This window comes from Trichechus manatus, unplaced genomic scaffold, assembly GCF_000243295.1.
Source record: "Trichechus manatus latirostris isolate Lorelei unplaced genomic scaffold, TriManLat1.0 scaffold00121, whole genome shotgun sequence".
Taxonomy (NCBI): domain Eukaryota; kingdom Metazoa; phylum Chordata; class Mammalia; order Sirenia; family Trichechidae; genus Trichechus; species Trichechus manatus.
In genome coordinates this window covers 2019884-2039382 of record NW_004444057.1, presented here as the reverse complement: position 1 = coordinate 2039382, position 19499 = coordinate 2019884, and the positions used below count along the sequence as shown (strand labels likewise).

At 36.7% G+C, this 19499-nt stretch overlaps 1 protein-coding gene across 13 annotated transcripts in view; it reads right to left on the bottom strand.

Annotated features, from left to right (window-relative positions):
* CSNK1G3 (casein kinase 1 gamma 3) overlaps positions 1-19499 on the bottom strand; it is a 167747-nt gene that overhangs the window by 95248 nt on the left and 53000 nt on the right. For all 13 annotated transcript variants that reach the window (XM_004384283.2, XM_023738677.1, XM_023738674.1 and 10 more), the window contains one exon: positions 3607-3676. In XM_004384283.2, coding sequence (XP_004384340.1) covers positions 3607-3676 — 70 coding nt within the window. The remainder of the gene's footprint in view (positions 1-3606; positions 3677-19499) is intronic.

Genomic DNA, 19499 nt, shown 5'->3' with positions numbered 1-19499 from the left:
GTTCAACCTATATTGTTTCTAACAGTAAAAACCTGGGAACTACCTAAGCATCCATCAACGCTGGACTAATTAAACAAATTATATCACACCCATTCTGTAGAATACAATATAGTCTTTAACTACCTCTGGAGAACACTGTGAAAGACAAATTTTTACTATTTACGTCTTATAATTCTGAACTGATTTTGTTCATCTATGTATAATAAACATGCATTCCTTTTAAAATAAAATATATTGAATAAGTTATTAAATGTACAAATGAACAGAAAAGATACTAAAAAGAAAAAACAGAATGCTAACAAAGATTACTAGAGGGTGACTTCTACTTTTTTTTTTTTTTTAACTTTTCCAGATTTTTATGAAGAACATACACTATGTTTACAATCAGGGGAAAAAGCACATTGTAAAATTCTTCTGGGACCACAAAGAAAAATTTAATTTGGAAAAAGATTGACTGACTGATTGACTCCATGTAACAATCGTAATTGAGCAACTACTTTTCAAACTAATATTCAGAGTTGCATAGCCTTATCTCTACTCTTATTAACTTACTCTGAAGCTCTTAGGAACAAAGCAAATTACACTATCCTGACTCGGTCAGCTCCTATTATATAAGTTTGGCTTCCTTTACCCTTCCACCACACCTTCCTAACAGAAGGAACAGATTAATTCTAAGATCCAGATTTACTCTGCCTAAACTTTGCTTGAGCTCTTCTAATGTTAATTTCTAAATTCTCTACCCTAGCTCTGAAATCCAGCTTGTCAAATTTTTATTTCTACCCAACTTTCAAGTCTCCACTTTTCAAACTATCCCCAATAAGCATGACTCAAAATTCATAATATTCACACTGAAATTCTCACAGGTAAGGAATAGGTATGCGTAAGTAATCCGCAGACATTCATATAAGCAGACTCAGTGTCAGGAGGAGAATTACTATATACCTAACATGATGACACATTCAGTCAAAACTATATACATAATATGGCTTTGGGTTCTTAAAATAACACAGTGAGAAAGATCAGCAAAGGGAACAAAAGGGAAATGCTCCAATTTTCTCCAAAATTTATTTTCTTTAAATGATTTCATTATGTCTCAAAATTAGGTATCTTGATCTCATCCAACATGGCTGGAATTCCATAAATAGCACTACATTCCATTGAGTAAATTAAACAGATGTTTAGTCTCCAATTTTAATGAAAATATCTAAGCCTTATCACTCAACATAGTTTTACACTAAAATATGACTCATTAGCACAGATTTTTTGATGAAGTTAAAAAAGGTGGTCTAACTCTAAGTGACTCTTTGAGATCCATACTGTTTTATGAATTGATACATGCAGTAACTTCTTAGATGATTATTAAGTATTGCAAGACAAATTTCATGTCACTGAAGTATAGCATCAAGAGTTATTAAAAGGAAAAAAATCAAGAATGTAAAGCAAACACTATAAAGACCAAATTAGAATTTAATTTCCCTAGACAAGTCTGGGCAATTTTCTAACAATGAACAAATAAATTAAATTGTTAAGAGTTAGGAAAAGTTGCAACTGACAAACTCTGTGGGTATGTTGGGGAAGGAGGGCATGCTAAAGAAAACAAAGCAAAACAAAACCACCATGGCAACATAAATATGGTAGGCAAAGCCACAAGAAAGATATTTTTTTGGAAGTGGGAGAGATGAAATAAAAGAGGGCAAGGGAGGAGAGGCTCAGAAAGAAGGCTCAGAAGGAAGGGTAATGAGGGTGTTAAATTACAAGCTGTGACTACTGATCAAAGTATTCAGCTATTTTGTGGTGCAATTCAACTCATGGGCAAAGGCAAGCTTTTGCATGTATTTGTTCTTATACCCAGAGGAATTTACAGCTACTGCATAAACTTACTCCCCCCTCCCCCATCGACTCTCAATTCCACTGTTCTAAAATTATTCTTGTTTGAGACTACTGTAAAAAGGCTTTCACCATGAATTTATGAAAATTAGTTCTGATAATTTCTAAAATCCCTAATTTTCAGAAATGCTCATTAGCATCCTAACTTTCAAGACAAGTCTATTTTTTTCTCAAGAATGAGTAAGAATATAAAATTTACATACTAGTTGAAAATACAATCTCACCCTTACTCTTCCGAAATTAATTTCACTAAATACTTCATTTTCTATTTCAGCATTCCATTTAAGTGAGTCTAAATCACAAAACAACACATAGGCAGGAAGTCTAACAGTCTTAAAGACTGTTTAGTACTTTGTGCCAGAATCTTCCTTTGAAGATCTTGAAGTACTTCTGTTGCTTACAGATGGGTATTAGTTAAGTGTATCATTAAAAGAAATAATATGATTTTTCCCCCCATTGTCAGGTCCAGAACTGTTTATGCACAGTAATGAATTACCAGTGATAATCCTGCTAGATCGCTGAGACTGTCTGTATAAGACATAAATATGAACCATTTAACAAGTTTACAGTAATAAATGCATTAATACAAAACACAAACATATTGACCACTCATTTGGAAAGTATGTTCTTAGGGAAAAAAAATGCAAAAGCAACAAGCTATTAAAAAAAAAACAGTCCTACCAACTAGAATGCAAACATGTGCTTATAAAAAGATACATGAAAAGATGATATTATCAAATCTACGAAAACAAAATACCGCTACCTGGTAAGAAACTGCACAAACAAAATCATTACAGACGGTAGAAAAGGCATTAACAAAAAAGGCAGAGCTGTAAAAAGCTTTAACATAAAGGAAATACAACACACAACAGAAAATTTTTCCATTAGTTTTTTCAATTAGCACAAATAGCCACTCTTCGCTTAGATTTAATGTGAACATACTTTAGTTTTCTAGCACTGCTGTAACAAATTATCACAAACATTGTGGCTTAAAACAATAGAAATTTATTTTCTAACAGAAGTCTGACATCACTTTCACTGGGTCGAATCAAGGTGTTGGCAGGGCGGCACTCCCTCTGGAGACTCTAGACAAGAATACGTTCCTTACCTCCTTCAGTTTCTTGTGACTACATCATTCCTTGGCTTATGGCCACATCACTCCAATCTCTGCCTCCATGGTTACATTGCCTTCTCCTAATGTGTGTGTATAAAATCTCTCTCTGCCTCTCTCTTATAAAGATACTTGTGATTGCATTTTAGGACCTACCTGGATAATCCAGAATAGTCTCTTATATCAAAATCCTTTAATCATATTTGCAAAGTCTTTATCATAAGGTAATACCTACAGGTTCCAGGGATTATGCTACAGATATCTTTTGGGGGGCCATTACCAGCCTAGAACAATACCAAAAGTCATCTGAATAGCTATAATCTTGCTAAAATGCTAAAAATATGGAAATTATATGCATTTTATCATCTCAAAATTTTTTTTCAAAGTATCTCTACTCACATTAGCACTAATATAAGAAGTTCCAAAAATGTTATATTTAAAGCAAAAAGAGAACAACATTAAGACTCTAGAAAGAAAATGTCTAGTAAGCAAAGCCTTAAAAAATGATTCTTTTCAACAAATTTAAAATACTATTCCTTGAAGCTAAAGAGGAAGTATCATGACAATCCATTTTATTCCAAACTTAAAAATTAAATATAAGCTCTTACCTCCAGATCCTAACTGCTTGTAGAATCTGTATTCTAAATGTAGCTGTGGTGCTCTGGATTTCATGGGTTCCTAATTTGAAAAAAAAAAAAAAAAAAGGATAATATTTAAATTATTAAAAGATCACCAAGACCTAATTTCAAATGTTAAAAATCTTAGTGTCAAATTTGTAGACTATAATATTCCGTTAGGCATCTTTGTCTCTCTAAGATTACCTACCTACCCGTTGCTGTCAAGTTAATTCCAACTCACAGCAACCCTATAGGACAGAGTAGAACTGTCCCATAGGGTTTCCAAGGAGTGGCTAGTGGATTCAAACTGCCGACCTTTTGGTTAGCAGCTGTAGCACTTAACCACTGCGCCACCAGGGCTCCGCTCTAAGGTTAGAGCTATATAAAAATCATTATTACATTTAAGGTAAAATAAACTGATACCATAAATACACACACACAGTTAAGTGGCTACTAGATCAAGCATTAGGAAATTATGTTTGACTCGTATGCTCCAAATATTCATGACTGTGGTATGGCAGCCCTTATCCCATTTCTCCCACTTCCAAAAATTCTCTTCTAAACTGTGTATTTCTTATGTAAAGGTTAAAATCAAGTCACAGAAAAGTGAGAAAGAACAACGATGGAGATATGAAAACTTGGTAGAAACAGTATCTCTTTAATTTTTTAAATGAGGTACATAAGTTACATATAATAAAAACCACAGTTCTTAAGTGTTAGGTTCACCAGTTCTGTTAACTGCATATAGCCCCCTAAAACCACCGTCGACTGCTAACCAAAAGGTCTGAGGTTCAAACCATCAGTGACTCTGTGGGAGAAAGATGTGGCAGCCTGCTTCCATAAAGATTTACAGCCTTGGAAATCCTATGTGGTTACTATGAGTTGGAATCCACTCGACGGCAGTGGGTTGGTTGGTTGTTTTTTTCCACACCCCAAACAACCTACAGAACATTTCCCTCCCTCAGAGGTAATCACTTTCTGACTTCTCTCGCATTTGGATTTGTCTGGCTTGTTCCTGAATTTCATATAAATGATAGTATACGGTAACTGTTTTATATGTCTCTATCTGGCGTTTTTCACTCAACATAATGTTTTTGAGATTCATCCATGTTGTTGCCATATTTTATTGCTTTTTAGTTCCGAGTATTATTCTACTAAATGAATATACACAATTTATCTGTTTTCCTACTGGCAACATTTGGATTTCCAGGTTCTACCATTGCCGTTGACTCAATTCCGACTCACAGTGACCCTACAGGACAGAGCAGAACTGCCTCACAGAATTTCCAAGGAGCACCTGGTGGATTCAAACTGCAGACCTTTTGGTTAGCAACTGTAGTTCTTAACCGTTATGCCACCAGGGTTTCCTTCCAGGTTGTAGCTATTATAAATAAAGCTGCTATGAACACTCTTGTGCAAGTCTTATTGTGAGTATATATTTTCACTGCTATTGAGTGGAACTGCTGGGTAGTTACAGGTTTTAAGAAACTGTCAGTTTTCCAAAGTGGTTGTGCCATTTTACACTCACACCAACAATATATGAGTTTCAGTAGCTCCATATCTTCATGAATATTCACTACTGTCTTTTATTTTTAGCTACTGTAGTGGGTATGATATTAATTTACTTTTTTACTGATGACAAATGATGTTATAAGTACCTTTTCATGAGCTTACTAGCCATTCATACATACTCTTTTGTGACGTATCTGTTTAAAGCTTTTGCCCATTTTTTAATTGAGTTGTTCATCTTTTTTATTACTAATTTCTGGGAATTTGTTATATATATTCTGTATATAAGTTGTGTCAGATACATATATCATGAATATTTTTCCTATCTGTGGCTCAACTATTAATTTTCTTAATGTCATCTTTTGCCTGGCAGAAATTTTTAAGTTTGATGAGGTCCAATTTATCATTTTTTTCTTTTATAATAGCACTTTTAATATCCTGTCCATGAAATCTTTGCCTACCACAACAATACCATTTTAATTCCAAAACAGATTTTTTAAAATACACCACAGGATTTATGTAAGTGCAAAAAATAATGAACAAATATACATTTTCATGCATATTTATGAGTACTGGTTAAAAAAAAAACTGTTTTTCAAGAACTGATCATTCAAAGTTTATTAAAACTAATACATTCTTCTATTATTCCAGTTAGTGCAATAGAAGGAAACAGTCAACCCAATTTTATAAAGTTCTAGAGTTGCCAGATTTCTTTTTCTCTCAATGCATAATTATATATCCACAGCCTGCCAGCTTTCTTCCTCAAGACAATAATTATGGACCAAAGGCAGAGAACAGGAAGGAAAAAGAAGTTTTGCTATACAGGTGGCTATTTTTCATTCTGCTTCTGTTGCTTGTGATTCTCCTCAAACCGTTCACTTAAGAAAAACAGAGGTCATGTGATCTTGGATAGTTCACAATTCTATTAGTTTATATTTGTTTTAATTGAAAAAGAGCTTCTGTGCTGAAAAAGCCAACAATGCAGGTTTTTCAAATTCCTCCTTAGCTAACAAAAATAAGATTCTTAACCAATCTAAAACAAACCAAGTTAATCTGTTTCTAAATGTTGCATGCTCACATTGAGCTAATGTAAAGTTCTTCTGTGGCCATGGTAGGTTTAAATTAGCTAACTTAAGTTTCACAATAGAGAAAATTTGACAGACATTTACATCTGGACAGTCCTGCAATATAAACCAATGAACGAGGAACAATAGTGTTAAAAACAAACAAACAAAAAAACTACTCTGCATATACTTACACTCATGGGGATTTCTCGGCAAGTCCTTCTGGGAACCTTCCATTACAGTCTATCACAGTTAACTATCTCAGACACTGTAAAGCCTTCAGAAATTAGAGTTTCATGTTTCCAAATACAGGCATCCCATGTCTTTAAGCAGGATTTTACACTGAACAAGATAATGAACCAAAATTCCCCCATATTAAATTCTATTACTGGCAACACCAACTTATCTCTCTTGAGTCTCAATCTCTTACTTACAACCACCTTTTGGATATGTCCATCTAGATAATCTGCATGACTTCAAAGTTATCTAAAATCAAATATATAAGGCTTTTTAAGATAATGGCATAACCATCTACCCTATTAACAAAATTTACAATCACCTCAACCTTCTTCTCAAAATCAATCAATTACCAACTATTGATTAAACTGCAAATAGCTATAGCCAGAATCTTAGAACAGTAGTTGGGTACTTCATTGATATCCTGCTCATTAAAGTAACTAATTTAAATTTATACAGGTTAACCTTTATTTTGTATACTCAAAATATTTCAGGAAACAAATTATAACATTTTAAATATGTAGAAAAAATTTTGTAAGAATTAACTGAACAAATGCACTTCTCATCAGTAAAATAAAATGATTTGAAGCTTATAAAATAGAGCAAATATTTTGAATAAAGACCTGAATGACAGAGGTTTCTTATTTACAAAGACAATGTGAATAAATTATTCTTCTGTTATCAATGCAATGGTATTTCAATCAATGTCCAGATTATTAACATGACATTTATATTTATTAACTTATAATAAAAAAATAATAACTTCCATATGAAGTAATTTTAAGTTGGGAATTTTTTCTGCTGTGCCATTATGCATATTTTGAAAGAAGAGCATTACATACACAGGGATTACAGCATAAATTATTTAAGGGTAGCAAGGAAAACGCTTTTAAAATGTTTTTATCTTTTATATAAACAGTTCTGATGTCAGGATAGCTGTGTGAGATTTTTTTAGAGACCACTTAACTAACTCTAGAGAACTGTTCAATCAAAAAGACCATGGAAAGTATTATCCATTGGAGTGACGGGGAAAGAAGTATGAAAGAAACAGTGTCAGACAATAGATAAAAAGATAATGTGAAAAAACAGTATGACCTATCTGTAGTTGCCTTTCCTGTTCCCATGATCTAGTATAACTGAACAATTTGATACAAAGTAGTAACGTAATGTATACAAAGAAATGTAAGTAAAACTAGTAAGAGAAACTGACGTGAGAACGCAATAAATCTTGAATTCCACGCTAAAGAATATAGACTATTCTGTAAGCTTTAAACTGCCCCTAAAAGATTTATTATTGTCATTGTTATTAATAACTACTGCTTAAGAAGAGCTTACTATGTGCCAGGTACCATGCTAAGTGTTTTATATTACATTATTACTCTTTTCTAAGAATCCTATGACACAGTGTTGTAGTTTTAAAAATAAGAAAACAGAGGCTCATGGGAATTAAACAACATCCTTAATGTATCATAAACAGTAAATGGTAGAACTAAGACTTGAAACCAGGTTTATCTGACTGTAACACCATATTCTTAACCACTATGCTAAGGAGCCCTGGTGGTGCAACACTTAAGAGCTCTGCTGCTAACAGAAAGGATGGCAGTTTGAACCCATCTAGTGGCTCTGCAGGAAAAAGACCTGGCAATCAGCTTCCATAAAGATCACAGGCTAGAAAATCCTATGGAGCAGTTCTGCTCTATCACATGGGGTCACTATGAGTCAATCAACTCAAAGGCACCCAACGACCACTATGCTATCCAACCTCTCTGACACAATCACATCTATAATAAGAAGGAAATCTGGTTACCAACTAACAAACAAAACGAAAGAAAGCAGAGAGAGAGCAAAAATTTTCAAATTATTTTTCATTTGGGGAAAGAAGGTTGTTTTGATAGCACAACAACTTTTTTTCTCTACTCCAAATGAAATCTTACACAGAATCATTTAAAAATACATATGTAAAAGACAAGGTAAAATGACATTGATCTACTTGAAGAGGTAAGGGATGGGCCAATGCCCCCTAAACTACCTCTATCCCTGCACAAGTCTAGAAGATACTGCTTTAATAACCCAATTTGAAAATCATGGGTGTAGACAATGTTTTATAGGTAGGGAGCGCTAGGATCAGAGATAAGAATATTGTACCCACCAACCATTTATCTTCTTTAATTCCTTCTAACGAACTCCTAATGTGGTCGTGGGATCCACCCTTCACCAACAGTCATAAGCTCCAGGTGAGGGGCCTAAGTTCTAGTGTGATTCCAGACTGGTACATTTGCCAGGGATTAGTTTAGATATGGGTATGTAATAAAACAAGGAGCCCTGGTGGTGCAATGGTCCAAACCCACCAGTGGCTCCATGGGAGAAAAGACCTGGCAATCTGCTCCCATAAAGATTCCAAAACCACACCAAACCAGCTGCCACTGAGTCGATTCTGAGGGGGCACTTCTACTCTGCCTTCTAAGGTTACTGTGAGTCAGAATCAACTCGATGGCATACAATAACAACAGGTGACAAAACCGACCAATGACACAAAAGGGACGTCTGCTGGAGATTTTAGAGTGTTTAAATTACTGATGAAAAAAAGATAGATAGGAAGAAAGAGTTCCTTTTCCTTCAGCTATACTTTCCTTGTGGTAAGTGTATGTGAAACCTGGGTCTTTGACATCTACCTTTTGACTAAGAAGGATGTTAGTGTAAAAGCCAAAACCATCATACCAACAATGGCAGAATAGAAAAATGTAAAAACCATGGAGAGACCCTGCTTTGCAGCAAACAGACCCTCAGTCCTTTACTGACCTGGGCATGGCCAGGAGGTTGGGCGAGGCTGTGAACCAGGAAAGAGGGTGAATATTCCCTCTTAAAAAGGAGAAGGAAAATCTGCTTGAGGTTTGAAAAGCAAAGCTTCTTAGGGACCACTTTGGGCTACCATTAGGTAAGGACAATTGGCCTTGGGACAATTTTTAGTTTTACAAATAAGAAAACAGAGCCTTACAGGGATTAAATAACATCCTTAATGTATTATAAATAGTAGTTCAAAGAGTGAAAAAGTAATACCAGTGAGTTCTGGTTCCTAATAATGACAGGATAGGCTATTCATTATTCATATCAATCCCTCCACTGAGAACAGAGAACAAATGCTGGATTTTTAAAAAAATAAAAACAAAAAATTTAAAGTATTAAAGATCTAAAATGATACTTGAAAACTTACAGATGATTTTTTTTTCTTTTTAATAAAAGTCTGTAACAGACAAAGTACTGGTGCAACAAACTATTGGAGCACCAAAGCTCCACTTGGGCTTCCAGGCCAAACTGGGCAAGCAAATCTAAAATCAAGTCCCAAAGCCTTCACAGGTGAGCTGTCTTACAGGAAACTTCTTCATATTAAGTTGGGATCCCACAGAACCAGACCATCAGGATAACCAGCTTCCCTTTCCCAAACCCCAGAAGACTAAAGGGAAAGCTTCTTGGCACTAAGCACTGCAAGAGAAGAAAAAGAAAAGGAAAAAAATTTTACAAGCAGTTGTGCTAAGGGTTTCTACGGTTAGTGCCCCAAGCTCCTGGCAGGAGCAAAGGCAAAATCTCTCTAGAAAAGGGTATGTCCATCCCAAGCCTCAGGAAATTCCCACAAATCATTTTTCAAGGGAAATCACCTGCAAGCAGTTAAAGATAACCACGCATTCAAAAGCACACAATGAGACAACATGAGAAGTAGCAATACAGATTTCAGATATTAGAAATAAATAATAAATGTAAAATTATCTTCAGGGAACAGGAAACAATAACAGAATAACAGGAAATCTGAACAAGAACCAACAGGAAAAACCAAAAGGAAAGCATAACAAAGTAATAAATAAAACAAACAGAAATTTGAGAACCAAAATAACCAAAAATTAAAAACTCAGTTTGTCATCAGATTAGGACAACAGAAGAGAAAATTTGGGAACCGTAAAGTAGGCTTAAAAAATTATATAGGGCAGGACCAAGGTGGCGGAATACTCAGACGCTTCATGTCATCCCTCTTACAACAAAGACTTGAAAAAACAAGTGAACCGGATATATATGACAATCTAGAAACCCTAAGCATCAAAGACAAAGCTGAAGAATCAGAATGAGCGACAAGTGGAAGGACAGGCAATTCAAAAACAGTGGAAATGGGAAATTACTGTTCACTGGATCGCCAGCATCCTGCTAGCTGAACCTACACAGCCCACACAGGTTGAGGCAAGCAGCAATATCCCAAGCCGAAACCCAACCCATCTGGAGCAGCTAAGCAGCAGCAAATCTATACACACCTCCAGAACCAAACAGGAATGACATCAGACCTGCAAAAGTTAAGTGCAAGCTCCCAAACCAGCATGCGTGCACCTCAACACTTCCACACCAGAGCTCCACAGCGGAGGAGCACTCGCTTCTCCTCATCCATTCTCCTCCCCGATATGACACCAGTCCGGTGGCATTCAACACTGCCACACCCCTTAAGCCGAGAATTTACTGCCAGGTCCAGAGGCACCCACCCCTTCATCCAGCCACTGGCTTAAGAGGTCTACGGACTTGCAGCATCCTTCACCTCCAGCAATCACCTGTACTAGTGCCTTGCTGGCCATCCTGGTGAAGCACACCCTCATTAGGACAAAACAGACAGCGTTTCCCACCAGAAGCCCATTTTCACCTGCAGCATCCAAGTGGGAGCTGCAGTTTTGTGACATTCCATACTACCCTGCCCCCTAAGAAAGGGCCTCACCCACGCACACTGGGGAACTGAGGGCTGGAAGTACAACCCACTCCATATAGCTGCCCACAACACAAGCCTGAGAATTAGTGGCACCCCACAATACTTCCAGCCAATGGCACTGAGCACCCAAGGACTAGCTGCACTACTCCCTGTTCATACATATTACACACTTTAGCAGTCAGGGGCACGTGCTCTAACTAGGCACCTGGAGGCAGCCAACAGCCCACTGCCTTGCCCTCCATATCTTCCTCACTACTATCAGAGACATGTGCCTGCTCCAAACACCCCCATGCAGCCCTGCCCACCCAAGACTGTAGGTGAGAGTCTCTATACCACACACTTGGTGACTAACAATCCGGGCACCTGCGTCCTGACCAAAAGGTAAACGGTAGAGCACACTCACAACACCCAGACCAGGGAGAACACCCCCTGCACCCACAGCCAGGTAACCAGCAGGACAGATTCATCACCTCATCAAAAACATTGCTTACATCCTCAGCACCCTCGCAAGAACAGTGAATGACTCCCAGTCTCACACACCTAGTAGGTGCTCCGACAACCTGGAGACAGGAGGCGAGAGCTTCAGTGAGGACGTATTAACAACTAGAGTAGCACACGTGCCAGCCTACTTGGACATATCAAACAAAAGAAAACAAACAACAACAACAAAAAAATTCAGGACACAGTAAACAAAAACACAATTTTGACAATTTTTACTGAAGCCTCAGAGACAACAGTCAATACCAAATCACATAAACAAGCAGGAAAAGATGGCTCTAGCAAGTGAATAAAATAAAGAACCAGAAAATCTTCCAGAGATAGATAATTTCACATTTATTACTTATTTCTAAAATCTAAAATCCATATTGCTTCTTTTCATGTTGTCTCATTGTGTGCTTATGCATGCGTGGTTATCTTTAACTGCTTGCAGGTGATTTCCCTTGAAAAATTACCTGATAAAGAATTCTAAAGACTAATATACAGAGCTCTCCAAGAGATCAGGCAAAATGCAGACCAAATCAAGAAAAAAACAAAGCAACAGAAGAATTCAGTAAAACAACACAAGAACAAAATGACAGAATAAACAGGCTGCTAGAAACCATAAAAAGAACAACTAAAAATCCAAAAGATTAACAATAAAATTTCAGAATTAGATAATACGATGACAAAGGAGCAGAACTGAGACAATGGAAGTCAGAATTAGTGAGATTAAAGATAAATGCCTTGACATCATTTGTATGAGGAAAAATCTGAAAAAAAAATAGAGAAGAAAGCTTAAGAATTATATAGGATACTATCAAGAGGAAAAACCTACAAACAATCAGAGTACCAGAACAGGGGGGATAACAAAAAACATACAGAGAATTATTGAAGATTTGCTGGCAGAAAACTTCCCTAATATCATGCATGAGAACGTATATATCCAAGAAGCTCAATGAACCCCACACAGCGTAGACCCAAAAGAAAGTCATCAGGACATATCATAATCAAACTTGCAAAAACCAAAGATAAAGGGAGAATTTTAAGATCGGCTAGGGATAAACGAATAGTCATCTACAAAGGAGAACCAATAAAACTAAGCTCTGATTACTCAGCAGAAACCATGCAGCCAAGAAGGCAATGGGATGACATATACAAAGCCTTAAAAAAAACTGCCAGCCAAGAATTATATATCCAGCAAAATAGTCTCGCAAATACGATGGTGAAATTAGGTCACTTCCAGATAAACAGAAATTAAGGGAATTTGTAAAAGTCAGACCAAAATTACAAGAAATATTAAAGGGAGTCCTCTGTTTAGAGAACCAACAACATTAGACAACAATCCAAGACTAAGACAGAGGACAGCTCAACCAGTTATCAACCCAGATAGGGAATTCACAAAAACAAACCAAAGCTAAAAGACTGAAAATAAAGAGCCAGAGACATCAATATATAAACGATGACAGCATCAAAACAAAAAAGAGGGAATAAATGGTGTACTCACAGAACTTGCATATGGACAAGAAATTAAAGCAGTACCAAGAAATAAAAGATCAGTTTAAACTTAGAAAAATAAAGGTATATTTCAAAGTAACCACAAAGGCAGCTAACAAACCTACTCATCAAAATGAAACAAAACATAAAGACTCAGCAAACACAAAATCAACAATAATTAAAGAGATGAAAATAAAATGCATAAAAAAATTCAGCACAGAAAATTAAGCGGAACTAAGAAACTGTCAATAACACAAAAAAAATAAAAATAGAAATGACAGCAGTAAACTCATACCTATCAATAATTGCACTGAATGTAAATGGCCTAAATTCATCAGTAAAGAGACACAGAGTGACAGAACGTATTAACAAAAACATGACTCAGTTATATACAGTCTACAAGAGATACATCTTAGACACAAGACATAAAGAAACTAAAACTCAAAGGATTGGAAAAAATATATTAAGCAAACAGCAACCAAAAGAGAGCAGGAGTGGCACTATTAATCTCTGATAAAATAGACCTAAAAGCAAAATCCACCATAAGGATAAGGAAAGATACTACATAATGATTAAAGGATCAATACACCAGAAAGACATAATCATAATAAATATATACGTACCCAATGACAGGGCTCCAAAATACCTAAAACAAACTCTTAACAGCATTGAAAACAGAAATAGATAGTTTCATAATAATAGTAGAAAACTTCAACACACCACTTTTTTTTTGTGACAGAAGATCTGTCACAATCAACCAACTTAACTTCACAGACATATACAGAACAATCCACCCAAAAGCAGCAAAGAATACATTATTTTCCAAATGTACAGGGAACATTCTCCAGAACAGACCACATTTTAGGTCACAAAGCAAGCCTTAACAAAATCCAAAACATCAAAATGATAAAAAATAACTTCTCAGACCATAATTCCATAAAAGTAGAAACCAATAAACAGAAACAGCAAGGAAAAAAATCAAATACATGGAAACTGACCAACATCTTGCTTAAAAACTACTGGGTAATAGAAATAAATCAAGGATGGAAAAAAAACTTCATAGATTCAAATAAAAATGAAAACACATCTTACCAAAACCTTTTGGATGCCGCAAAAGCAGTGGTTAAGGGTCAACTTATAGCAATAAATTAACACATCATAAAAGGGCCAAAATCAAAATATTAATCCTACAACTCGAACAAACAGAAAAAGAGCAGCAAAAGAAGCCCTCAGGCTCCAGAAGAAAGGAAATAATAAAGATTAGAGCAGAAATAAATGAAATAGAGAACAGAAAAAGAATCAACAAGACTAAAAGTTGGTTCTTTAAAAAGATCAACAAAATGAACAAACCACTAGCCAAACTGACAAAACAAAAACAGGAAAGGAAGCAAATAACCCAAATAAGAAATTAGACAGGTGATAACACAACAGATCCAACTGAAATAAAAAGGATAATAACAGAATACTATGAAAAATTGTACTTCAACAATTTTGAAAAACTAGAAGAAATGCATAAATTTGTAGAAACACACTATCTACCTAAACTAACACAACTGAGGTAGAAAAACTAAACAGATCCATAACAAAAGAAGAGATTAAAGAGGTAATAAAAAAAACTCCCAACCAAAAAAAAGCCCTGGCTTCACTGGAGAATTCTACCAAACTTTTAGATGAGAGCTAACATCAATACTACAAAAGCTATTTCAGAGCATAGATAAGGAAGGAACACTTTCAAACGCATTCTGTGAAGTCAGCATAACCCTGATAGCAAAGCCAGGTTAAGACACCACAAAAAAAGAAAACTACAGACCAGTATCTCTCATGAGCATAGACACAAAAATTCTCAACTAAACTCTAGCCAATACAATTCAACAGCATATCAAAAAAAAATAATACATCATGACCAAGTGGGATTCATAATAGGTATGCAGGGATGGTTCAACATTCGAAAATCAGTCAACGTAATCCACCGCCTACGTAAAACAAAGGAAAAGAATCACATGATCATATCAATTGCTGCAGAAAAGGCATCTGACAAGGTCTAACATCCATTCCTTATAAAACTCTCAGCAAAACAGGAATAGAAGGGAAATTCCTTGACATAATAAAGGGCATTTATACAAAATGAACAGCCCACATCATTCTCAATGGAGACAGACTAAAAGCATTCCTCTTGAGAACAGGAACTAGGCAAGGATGCCCTTTATCACCACTCTTATTCAACATCATGCTGGAAGTCCTAGCTAGAGCAATAAGGCAAGAAAAAGAAAGGGCATCCAAATTGGTAAGGAATGGATAAAACTATCCCTATTCACAAATGATATGACATTATATAAAGAAAACCCCAAATAAAACACTAGAAAGCTACTGGAACCAATAAAAGTCTTCAGCAAAACACCAGGATACAAGATTAACATACAAAAATCATTTGGATGCGTTCTAAATCAACAAACAACTTTGAAAAGGAAATCACCAAATCAATACCACTTATAATAGCCCCCAGGAAGATAAAGTACTCAGGAATAAATATGACCAGGGACATAAAAGACCTATACGAAGAAAACTACAAAACACTACTGCAAGAAACCGAAAGAGATCTACATAAGTGGAAAAATATACCATGCTCATGGATAGGAAGACTCATCATTGTAAAAATGTCAATTCTACCCAAAGCTATCTACAGATACAATGCCATCCTGATCCAAATTTCAACAGCATTCTTTAACGAGATGCAGAAACAAATCACCAACTTTATATGGAAAGGAAAGATGCCATGGACAAGTAAGCTATTACTGAAGAACACAGTGGGAGGCCTCACACTATCTGGTTTTAGAATCTATTATACAGCCACGGTAGTCAAAATAACCTGGTACTAGTACAACAACAGACAAAGAGACCAGTGGGATAGAACCCAGAACACAGACATACATCCATCCATCAGCAGTTGATATTTCACAAATGGCCCATGTCCATTAAATGGGGAAAAAACAGTCTCTTTAACAAATGGTGCTGTTATGACTGCATGTCCATCTGTAAACAAATAAAACAAGATCCATACCTCACATCATCCACAAAAACTTACTCAAAATGGATCAAAGACCTAAATATAAAATCTAAAATGATAATGATCATGACAGAAAAAAATAAGGACAATGCTAGAGGCCCTAATACACGGCATAAATAGTATACAAACCATAACTAGCTGGGCACAAACACAAGAAGAAAAACTAGATAACTGGAAGGTCCTGAAAATTAAACACTTATGCTCATGAAAAGACCTCAACAAAATGAGGGCAGGGCCAAGATGGCAGAGTAGTCAGACGCTTCCGGTAGTCCCTCTTACAACAAAGACCCAAAAAAACAAGTGAATCGATTATATATGAAAAGCTAGGAGCCCTGAACATCAAAGGCAAACTTGAGGAATCAGACTGAGTGGGAGGCAGAGGGAAAGACAGTTCAGTAGTAGCAAGGAGTTGCCAGACCTGACCCACCGAGAGCCTGGGCCCTTCAGGCCGGATCAGCACGTGGTGCACAGTGAGGCAGGTAAGCAGCCGCGCTAGGGAGGCGAGTTCTACCCTGGGAGAGACCCAGTGGCAGAGTCTACTTGGACATCCAGAACCAGTGAGAAGCAGCCCTCAATCAGTGAAAGATAAGTACTTGCCTCTGGCCTACCACGCAGATTAAAAACACCCCTCTTTGGAAAAACTTCTCTCCTATTTACCTCCCCACTCCCTGCTCTGTACTGGGTCCACGACCGGCTTCAGCAATTGTCAAGTCCCTTTGGCCAGAAGTAGGACCCGTCATGCGCCCTGAGTCATTCTCCCGGCCTTGGAAAGTGAACAAATTAACAAACGGGGAAAAAATAATCTTCTGGCTCCCATAAGCCAGGAACTCAGGGTAGGCACAGCTTCTTTGCCTAGGCACTGCATAAGAGGACCAGAGACTTTGAGTGCCTTTCCCCCTGCAGAGATTTGTGTGGGAAGTCAACAGCGTAGGACTTCATTACCACAGTACAACAGAGTATATACCTGAAGTCTAACTTCAGCGGTTTCAGCTGTGAAGTGGCAGGTTCATGACATTTGACACTGCTCTGCCTAGAAGCAGAGGCTTCACCTACCCACATCAGGAGCCTGAGGACTGGTGGCTCCACACATGCCACCTAGCCACCTGCAACAGGGGCACAATAATAATTGGTGCCCCCCAGTTCTTACAGCAAACAGCACTGGGTGCTCATGGTCTGACTGCAAAACCCATCCACCTAAGCTCCTTAGGCAACAAGGACACACTATCCTCCTAGACGCTCGGGGGCAGACGTCGGCCCCATGCCTTGCTCAGCATGTGATCCCCTGCTGCAGCCGATGTGTGTGCCTACACCAATCACCCAGGCCTGTCTAGGACTGTAGGTGAGAGCCTGCACCACATACTTGGTGGCCGACTATCTGGACACCTGAGCTGAATCAATACAGGCAGAGCGGGCAGACTCCTGGGTTCACATAGTGGCAGGTCTGACCACCTGGTGACAGGACGTTTGAGCTTCAGGGGCACCGGTGATTGGACTAGCTCACAAGAGCAGCCTATCTGGACATATCAAAACAAAACAAAACAAGAAGTTGGGACACAGTAACTAAACATAAAATAAACATAATAACTTATTGATGGCTCGGAGACAACAGTTGATTATCAAATCACATAAAGAGGCAGACCATGATGGCTTCAGCAAGCTCCCAAAACAAAGAATCAAGGAATTTTCTGGAGGAAGAGAAGTTCTTAGAATTACCAGAAGCAGAATACAAAACATTAATATACAAAATTCTTCAAGAGATCAGGAAGAATATCCAGCAAAATGCAGACCTAGCAACAGAGGAACTTAAGAAGATTAGAGAAGAGCACAATGACAAATCTAACAAGCTGAAAGAATTCATACAGAGACGGCAAACAGAAATCCAGAAGGTTAACAATAAAATTTCAGAATTAGACAACTCATTAGAAAGTCAAAGGAGCAGAATTGAGGCAATGGAAGTCAGAATTAGTGAGAATGAAGATAAAGCACCTGACATAAACTTATTTAAGGAAAAATCAGATAAAAGGATTAAAACATGAAGAAACGGTAAGAATTGTGTGGGATTCTATCAAGAGGAATAAGCTATGAGTGACTGGATACCAGAACGGGGTGGATAACAGAAAATACAGAGATAATTGTTGAAGATTTCTTGGCAGAAAACTTCCCTGATATCATGAAAGATGAGAAGATATTTATCCAAGATGTTCATCGAACCCCACATAAGGTAGATCCCAAAAGAAAGTCACCAAGACATATTATAATTAAACTTGCCAAAACCAAAGACAAAGAGAGAATGTTAAGAATGGCTAGGGATAAATGAAAAGTCATCTGCAAAGGAGAGTCAATAAGAATAAGCTCAGACTACTCAGCAGAAATCAGGCAGGCAAGAAGGCAATGGAATGACATATATAAAGTCTTGAAGGAAAAAAATTGCCAGCCAAGAATTATATATCCAGCAAAACTGTCTCTCAAATACAATGACAAAATTAGGGCATTACCAGATAAACAGAAGTTCAGGGAATTTGCAAAAACCAAACCAAAATTGCAAGACATACTAAAGGGAGCCAGCCGGTTAGAAAATCAATAACATAACAACCCAAGACTAAAACACACGACAGAGCAACCAGGTATTAACCCAGATAGCGAAGTCACAAAAATAAATCAAAGTTAAAACACTGAAAATAGGGAAACAGAGACGTCAATATGTAAAAGATAACAACATTAAAACAAAAAAGAGGGACTAAAAAATGTAGACACAGATTTTTCATATGGAAAGGAAGTCAAGGCAATATAAAGAAATAAGACTGGCTTAAACTTAGAAAAATAGGGGTAAAATTAGGGTAACCACAAAGGAAACTAACAATCTTACACATCAAAAAAGACAAGAAAGATATAAAGACTTAGCAAATACAAAATCAACAACAGTGAAAAAGATAAAAAGAAAATACATAAAGAACTCAGCACAGTAAATTAAGTGGAACAACGAAACTGTCAACAACACATAAAAGAAAGACATCAAAATGACAGCACTAAACTCATACCTATCAATAATTATGCTGAATGTAAATGGACTAAATGCACCAATAAAAAGATAGCAAGTAGCAAAATGAATAAAAAAACACAATCCGTCTATATACTGCCTACAAGAGACACACCTTAAAGACACAAACAAACTAAAACTCAAAGGATGGAAAAAATATATCAAGCCAGTAACACTCAAAAAAGAGCAGGAGTGGCAATATTAATCTGACAAAATAGACTTTAAAGTAAAATCCACCACAAAGGATAAGGAAGGACACTATAT